We start from the raw sequence: 8,823 nt of genomic DNA, 5'->3' as shown, positions 1-8,823 counted from the left end.
GACTAGCCTGACAGTACCCTTGTGGTTGGAGAGAAGGTTAACGTTTGTCAAACGTCACATGGACACTAATAATTGTGCTACTAACCGAGCTGAATCAGCTACTCAGCCGCGGGGAGCAAGGACAGGCTCGGTCTGTCTGCATTTATTATCCACTCTCTCTGAGGAGGGGTGCTGATCTGAAGGCCATGGACCAAGTCTGCTTCACATCTGTCTGCACAACAGTTTTGCTGCACAGTGAGATATCCACCATCTGGAACAGTGATACCTTCTTTGACATGGCGATTGAAATCAATCAGAGTTGAGTTGACGAGGTGATGGCGGTGCACAGACGAGACCCGGTCTATGAATGTTAAATGACTGAACACTGATGAATTATTGCTGTGAACTCACGCCATGTGTTAAATGGTCTGTGCTGCTTTCCAGCCTACTTGCCCACAATGGAAGTGATTGCTTTTAAAGTCACATTCAACTTCATCACTCATGAATGTATTTTTTTTTTTTTTGTCAATATCAAAACTAGATGAAAGTATTACTTTTGATTTTTATTTTTAGGTTGTTTCCTTTTCTTATTAACCTTTTGCTTTTCCCAAAGAGGACCCAGTTTTGCTGAGCATTCACTTCTGTCAAAACACTTAAAGTTGAAGGTGGCTCAATACAGTATCAGTCATTTATTGCTGGTTAGTGGTCATATGGAGCAATTTGGAGCAGCTCATTGGTGCTTTGATAATAATTAATGAACATCAGGATACAGAAGCAAGACTGAATAAATTATTTAAAATGTCAGTTAGTCCTTGGTTTTGAAGCAGCAACCTTCTGATCAGAATACACCTTTGTCCTTAAGATGCATCTCTAGCTCGAGACAGAGCAACACTGTCTCTCTGTGGATGCTCAGAGAACTACAGCAAGGCTTTGAGCACCCACAGGAGCAAATAGCCTAATAAACAGCTCACAACCAGAAGCTCTTGCATCTGGAAACTTGTTTCATCGTCTCCATCTACACCTTGTCTCCTCACAGTTTCAATGATTATCATCCCAAATGATCTATATGTACCCATGGCATGAAAAACAAACTGCATATAAGGAATATATCTCTTTATACAAACAGTTTATGGCAGTCGTGAATATTTAACAGACTATAAATCCTTTCTGATGACTCTCACTGTCTGGTTAACCTGTGGCTGCCACCTTATAACCTAAATGAAATGAGTGTTTGACAGCTTTAATGCATCTGTCCTTAGCCATTGATGTGAATAACACTTGTATGCAGGGCAGGAATTTCACCTCTCTGCTTGGCCTTGATGCTATTCTGTAAATATGCCCATCAGCCACTGAGGCCTTGGTGCTCCCGTTCTCTGCTGGTTCTTTTCTTTTCCAGGATTTGTCCTGTCAATCTAATTTAAAGGCTGCCGCTTTCGCCTTTGTTGAACGTTCCGACATAACGGCAAAAGCTTTTTTAAGAGCAAAAACTATTTGGCCTTTTATCACAAACTGCTTTGATGCGCTTACACCAAGCGACACTCGGGTGTAGAGGCCACAGGGAATGAGACGCTCACGGTCTCTGCCGGATCAAGGTAAACGATGAATGTCACGGTTCATGAGGCAAATGAATATATGTTTGTAATGAAAGTGAGGTTACCTGAAGTTGCGGAGGTAAATACAACTGGATGTCAAACCTCAGCAGCCGACTTCTTGACCGAACCATGTTAGAAAGCAGAAACTTAACACTGTGAAGTTAGTTTTGACTTGGATGTTTGACAGACCTTCACTCCAGCAGCATCTTCTGACTTGTTTCACCCAGTGTTGGCAGTAAGAGGACGGCCACCTCACCGCTGAGTCATCGCTCCTAACCACAGGGGTTTCATAGGGGAACATCAATAAAGTACTGTTTGAATGACACAAAATCAATGTAACCAATGTAAATACCTTTGTGAACTAACAAACTATGAGTTTAATTCAGAATGTAATTTACTAAGTGTTATTAATGATATTCTTAATTAATTACTTGGTCAACTATCTAATCAGTGTTACTGACAATTTCCCAATGGGAACAATTCGATTCATAAATTTGATACATAACAAAAGTGCATACAGTGTCTATGTCTCACACATACGTATATGCTTTTACAGTTGTAGATGTGATGTAAATTTAAGTCACTCATATGTACTCATACCTCATCAAACTTCATCCAGTAGATGCTAAAATTTGTTTTAAACAGCCTTAATCATTAACTATCTGATTTAAACAGAGCATTTTTTTCCTGAGCTGATGATGGAAGCAGCTAACTAGTGAGCCACCTTACTTCATTCTCATCTCCTGATATTTTACCCACATGAATGTATTACTCACAATAAATATATCAAATCACTGGTTAGGTGATTATGTCATTGGTCATTTTGCTATATACACTAAATGCAATTTTATTTCTTATCCAGCTCCTATCAGCTGAGGATTTGTGGATGTGTACACGAGGGCTTGAACTCTACAAATGGCACTGCTATTGTATTTCTCTCATATGTGCAATCTATGAAAACAAAATCATGCATGTGCACAGAATTGCACTTTAAGCAACTACAAATAGCCAGAAGCTATTTGAAAAGGTCAAAAATGACACCAGAGGTTCTCATATTTGCAGTCGATGGCTTTATATGTAGGTAGAATTAAAAAAAAAAAAATTACACAAACAATATGCATAAACATATATACCATATTTAGATTACTTAAATAGGGAATAATATCCATAACTATCTGTTACAACTTCACATTACAGGCAGCAGCCAGCAACAACATATATCAGAGCAACAAAGGGTGACTTGTGCAGTAATACATTTCAGTGGTCTGGTTAGCATGGTAGTTAGTTGGATAGTGGAAGGCAAAATAACAGAACCCAGATTCACCTGAGCTTTCTTGTCTCTTAAAGGGGAATTAACCTAAAAGTAGCCAAAACACTTACGAATGTCAAGTTAAACTTTCTGAAAAATAAAGCTCTGAAACGTCTGCACACCCAGGCTTTTTGTGCGGGTGCAGCAGATAAATGATCGAGCCTCGAGTGCCGAGTGATGGTGGGTTATTTATTGCAGGAGAACAATGAAAGTTAATGCTGGTTTAATTGCTCTTTGAGATTTCCTGTTTTTCTGTGCTTCTTTCATCCGTCACTATGTTCAGGCTCATGAGGTTCAACATGGTTCATATGTTTAACAGTGTCTTAATCAGATGACCCCTAAAACACGGGGTCTACGTATTATCTTAAAATTAGACAGCTGTGTGTTCTTTCTGGTGGCAGAGTGCAGTGTATAACGCACTGAGATTATAGGCTGAGTGTCACTGGATCCAGATGTTGTCTAATCTGGAATACTTTCGACTGTTTACGTTTCCTTCGGTTTCCTGCACAAATGAATTCATGGTACGCCCGACATCGTCAAAATTAGCGTTGAGGGTTCCTTACTATCTCTAACTCCTATTACCTCAGTTGTGTGTTCTATAATTTTTAAGATTTCTGGGGCATCATACAGTCAACTAACTACACGCACTGCAGTTACCATCTGTGCTATACGCTAACCATGCCAACCCCCAACAGTGTGAGTGTAGCCAAGCAGAGGGAAATGAAGGCACAGAGGTGTATTGTATATGAAACACACTCTGGTGGCTGTTAAAGGACTCGAGCAGGTTGCTATTAAGTTGACAGTACAGCATTATGGTCAACTCTACATTTAAAAAAAAAAAAATCTGCGGATGTGCAGTAGTTTAGAATCACTCACATGGCAACGTGTGTATTTCATAATACTGTGTGACAAAACGTGTCTATGATCAGCATCTCCCTGTGGAGCTGGTAACACAGGCCAAGAGGCACAATTCATGTCGTATAACAGGGCTGTGGTGTGGTTCACTTTCATATCACAGAGTAGGTTTAATATAAAAACCCTTCATTTATAGCTATTTCTGACCAAGAAAACTGCTTTGTTGACAAAAACCCATTAAAAAGGGACCACGATTGTCTGGGAAATTATCTGACAGCACTTTGAAGCTGTGTCTTGCGTTGTCTTCTTACCCTGCATGACAGACACTTCTGTCATCAACTCTGCTGTTAACAGGTATCAACCAGGGTTTGCTTTCATGTGCACAGATGTAACTACATTTACAATGAACTGATCCCCATCAGAGACAACACTTGACTAAGTTTTATATCCCCTCTAATCTCATAACCTCTGTGTGGCATTAATCACCTGCTGCATGTCATATCGTAAATCATGTGACAAATGGAATGATCATGTAAGGTGTCAGTAAGTAGGCGACCACATACAAGTGAAGACAAATATTACAGGCAGAAAAAGGATTACTGATGGGAAATAAACTGCAGGCTACTAAATAACAAAGAAAAGTAAAAGAAATCATAAAAGTGCAAAATTTAAAATTGATTGACATTAAAAGACCCTCCAAGATTCCACCGCTGTATTTTCCATCTACCTGCATCCACTGAATTGAATATATTAAATAGATCTTTGCAAAAGTGTGCACTCAGATTAAATTCATTATAGTCAGCAGCAGATGATTCTCACTGCAGAAACCATGCATGAAACCTGATATGTGTTGAAAAAAGAGCTCAATTCCTTCTTAAATAAGTAAACTGAAGAACTAAAATCTTTCTTAAATAAACGCTGTAGTGTCAAAATGGGGGAAAAAACTACAAGTTCCAACTTAATTTAAAGGAGCATTTTGTACCTGAGTACAAAAGTTAAAGTACTGAATAGGCTGGGCGCACTAATGTGCAAGAGGTATTTTAATGTTGTACGTGGTTTATAATAACAGCTATTGGATAAAAGTAGTGGAGTAGAAAGTGCAATATTTCTATATTGTGGAGAAAAAATAGGAATTAAGATAAATTAAGTTGCAGTGTCTCAAATCTAAACGTTACATTTCACTTCCGAGTAAGTTTGGCTGGATATCTGACCTTCTGTAGATGTATTTCTAAGAAGGCAACATTCATCAAAGTGGAGGAAAGTAACTGTTTTGATATCTGGCTTTGCTGGTAAACCCAAAAATCCACCTGTTTTTGTACACTGAATTCAATGCATTCAAACTTAATGAGCCGTGAGCTTCCTCTGCGTAATATTCATGAACCAACGAGATTTTAAGGAGCAAATTAGATTGAAATGATGAATTTTAAGGATTAACTGGTCAGCGGTCAGTTGTAGCTTACAAAAACCATCAGCTTCAGTGCCGGCGTGTAGCTTATGTACAGAAACAAAGACAATTAGTTTGAGACTTCTCTCCGGCTGACTACAATGGAAGTGACCTTGCGAACACTGTGTGACTCCGCTGTCGTCTCAGGTTAGACGTTTCTCCCCCCGTTGATGACGTTTCCTCCTGGAGGGGCGATGTGGATGGAGTCCAGAATGGGCCGCAGTATCTGGCCGAACGGTCTGGAGGCGGAGATTTGATTTGAAATTTTTTTTTTAAACTGATAAATAACACAACGACTGCACATTCATACCCTGTTCATATGTCACTGCACTTTAACAGACTGTCTCTGGTTTTATTTTCCAGTTGGGATAAAAAAGGGTTTGAGGTCTTTCCACTGAAGAAATGTAATTATTATTGGTTTCTCCACAGAATTTTAGAGTCACCGTTGTATAACTGTTCTGTCATGGCCTTGCTATGCCTTATAGCACTGCATTTAAAGTGACATCTACACACTATAATCCAGTCTGTCCGCTGCTACCATGCATTGCTGTGTCTGTATGGATTATTAGCATCTTTTAAAGGCAGCTTTGGGCACATAGCCCAGCAGCTACAGTGGAAATTGTGAGCCTTGTCATTATTATAGCAGCAGCTAGTGCTGCTAGTGGCAGCAAATGCAGCAAAGTCACACTGAATTTGTGATAAAACTTGTGTCTCCCATGTGAGTGGCCATGTGACAGCCACAAAGAGATCAGAGCGCGTTTTCACAACAGTTCAGCGCTCTTGAACAAGTCCAGCTAGTGCCCAGTAAAAACTCCTCTGGGGGTTACATCACATTAACTTTTCAGCTCGCTTGCCAGGTTTGAAATTTGTGCAACACATTGAAGCAGACACACAAAGTTCATGTGTTATAATAATCCTTGTGTTCATGATTTTGTTATATATGATTAGACGTGGCCATATGAGACAGACTCAGTTTCACACTCACGTGGAGAGGACTTCAGATGGAAGGTCGGTGATGTAGGAGGGGATGGACCTGCCCGTCAGGAACTGAGCCACCTCGTTGGTGAAGGTGTTGCAGTTGTGCTCGAACAGACGATATCTGTCACCTCTGAGGCGGGAGAGAACGGAAGACAGTTAATGCATCAGATAACAGCCTTCACACATTTCCCGTATGAGGGAAGGAGAGATGAAGAGGAGATGGATAGCATGTCCTCGACCTGTATGTGCTTTCTCCCAGAGAAGAGAGGTAATCCATGAAGATCTCCTCAGACACTTCAGTCTCGCCCAGCTCCACCACTGTGTCTGGAGGACCGAGCATTGTCCCGCCCTGACAGACACACAGCAGACGAAAAGACTCACACAATGCTGCTGAAGAGAGTAATCAAATCACTGAGAGAAGAAGCTTTGTTACACACAAAATCCACACGTTTGAGGGTGAACTGATTCTCAAAGGTAGATTTGTATCATCTGAATAGCGCCACCTGTGATCACGCATACTTGCTGCACAGCTGGTGTTTGACAGAACAAAAACAATCAGGTATTTCGGCAGGTTTCAGACGTCTTTTGCCGCATGTTTATCACACTAACAAGTATTGTCTGTGCAGCCAAAGCCTGACTTGTCATATTCTTCTGTGCCATGGAGCTCCATTGTTGTCCAAAGCACAACAATGAGCCACACTGTTACGCTGTGTAACAAGTTCATTCATTACACTGAGTGTGCACGCTGTAGTTTACTTTGAGTCGCTCCCACACACAGTACACACTGTACTGCTGCTAGAAAAATACTTGCTAATGCACCAAATAAGTATTAGTAAGTATTTTTCAAATAATGGTGTAAAATAATAATAGTAGTGATAGTGGAAAAAAGTCTTTTGATTGGATTTGTTACACAACAAGAATAAAGAAAAACAGAATAATGCCAGCGCCGTTCTTCAAAAGTACTTTGCGAAATGCAGGAAACCACAAATTGAAGAAGAGGCAATTCAGGAAAATTTAAAACAGCACCTGAGAACATGTAAGAGCGCGTGAATTACCAGTTCTGTGATATGCCAAGAGGCCTTTTAGCAATAAGCAACACCTCAAGGTAATGAACTAGAAACCTGACATTATGCCTCTCACATGGCAACATTTTAATAAGGCTTTAATTAACATACGAGCCCATACCAACATTTAGAGATTTAGTTTAAGCAATTCTGTGCTCCAACAGCTGGAATCTCAATGACGGGAATCAAACCGAGAAGTGTTCGGTATTAATAGGTCTCTCTGCTGTAACTCCTGATCTGCAGGCGCTTCCTTCATCGGCTTGTTTGATGGAGTCAGTCCTCTTGCTCCAGACTTACCGGTGAACAGCTGGAGATCCCCTCCCCTCCGAAGAAGAACTCATCACCGTATGCCACTATAGCTGTGTGCCTGCAAGAAAAGCACAAAATTATCATGGCGGTGAAGTCAGGTGAGGACAACTCAACTCTAACCAGGTTTATTTAATTGCAACTTTGTGCTTTTTGCCAAATAAGCAGCTATCAAACCAAATAACTCAATTATTACAGCAATAAAAATAAATGCAGCATGGGTGTATCCACTATAAAAAAAAAAAAACTCAGATCATCTAATTATGCTTCGCTCTATGATTTCCTGAATTTTCTCAAATTACTTGAGGCAAAATTCCACAAAAAAGTGAACAAACAGCAAAATACAGACAGAATTAGACACACTGCCAGTGGCTGTTTTTTTTTTTTTTTTTTTTTTTTTTTTTAGCAGTGTTCTCTGTTTTGAAAGGGATTTTTAATGCCTTATGTTATCTGCTCTGGGACCACAAATGGGTCAGTGGCCTACACCTGCTGGATGCACACACAGTCAGGAGGTCTGACTTTCTGGTCCCGGGCTAGTCAGCTGTCAAAACAACAGAAAGAAGATTCATACCAGATCCCGTCCAGCTGCTTTCCTGTAACACAAAGGGGGAAAGCAGTGAGAAGGAGGCAGTAGATGTGACTTAAATCAGATGATGTACAAGTTACAAGTGGAGCAGTTTGATTTGAACCTCCAATAACGACCTTTGAACCTTTCATTAGGATGTAGGGACATAATTCAGTCACAATTTATTTGCAAAATAAATAAATAAATAAATAGCTAGGCCTTAAATCACATTACAGTATAGAAAATGCTTACAACTGCATCAAAGCGACTTTACAGTGTAAGCCAGAAGAAGGCATCTCCATCCGGTGTTTGTTATCATCGCTTATTTGTCCTCATGACCGGGCTGCATCGGATTTTTTATATTTGTACTTACCCAACATGATGGGGCTGAGACTGCGGGCCATTCCTCTCGATAGATCATAAATATATAGTTGTACATTGTATCGCGTAGCATTCTTATCCATAATGAAATCCCCAAAATAGCCTTTTTATTTGTCTGTCGGCTGGCTAAGCTAGAGACATCAAACGGAACAGCTGACTGGGAGGCGCTATGAATGATGTCATCACGTCTATAAAAACGCGAACACTTCCGTCTTCAAAGCTTTCAAAATAAAATATTTTTGAGAAACGTACATATGATGAATTGCAAGCTTTCTTTAAAGGGAGCTTTATTTTGAAAGATATGTGTACCTTTTCTGGTACAACCCGCTATCTCTAAATGACTTGACAGA

The 8,823-nt window shown here is 40.1% G+C and overlaps 1 protein-coding gene across 1 annotated transcript; it reads right to left on the bottom strand.

The window, feature by feature from the left end:
• Window positions 1-3,715: 3,715 nt before the first annotated feature.
• desi1a (desumoylating isopeptidase 1a) lies at window positions 3,716-8,648 on the bottom strand. The gene is made up of 6 exons (XM_076752893.1): window positions 8,466-8,648; window positions 8,099-8,120; window positions 7,519-7,588; window positions 6,397-6,506; window positions 6,165-6,287; window positions 3,716-5,418 (listed from the first exon to the last, which is right to left on the bottom strand). The coding sequence occupies exons 1-6, from the start codon at window positions 8,554-8,556 to the stop codon at window positions 5,328-5,330; spliced, it is 507 nt and encodes a 168-aa protein (XP_076609008.1). The 5' UTR covers window positions 8,557-8,648; the 3' UTR covers window positions 3,716-5,327.
• Between the last annotated feature and the right edge of the window lie 175 nt (window positions 8,649-8,823).

The sequence above is a fragment of the Chaetodon auriga genome, chromosome 16, assembly GCF_051107435.1.
Source record: "Chaetodon auriga isolate fChaAug3 chromosome 16, fChaAug3.hap1, whole genome shotgun sequence".
Classification (NCBI taxonomy): domain Eukaryota; kingdom Metazoa; phylum Chordata; class Actinopteri; order Chaetodontiformes; family Chaetodontidae; genus Chaetodon; species Chaetodon auriga.
Note: the sequence above shows the minus strand (reverse complement) of the source record. Positions and strands in the feature narration are given on the sequence as shown.

Bases quoted from the DNA above. Each gene is read 5' to 3' on its own strand.
- desi1a (XM_076752893.1), bottom strand. From the start codon at position 8,556: ATGGATAAGAATGCTACGCGATACAATGTACAACTATATATTTATGAT. The intron at 8,121-8,465 runs GTAAGTACAAAT...TTTGTGTTACAG, and splicing joins TCTCAGCCCCATCATGTTGG to GAAAGCAGCTGGACGGGATC. The intron at 6,507-7,518 runs GTAAGTCTGGAG...TGTGTCTGTCAG, and splicing joins GGATCTCCAGCTGTTCACCG to GGCGGGACAATGCTCGGTCC.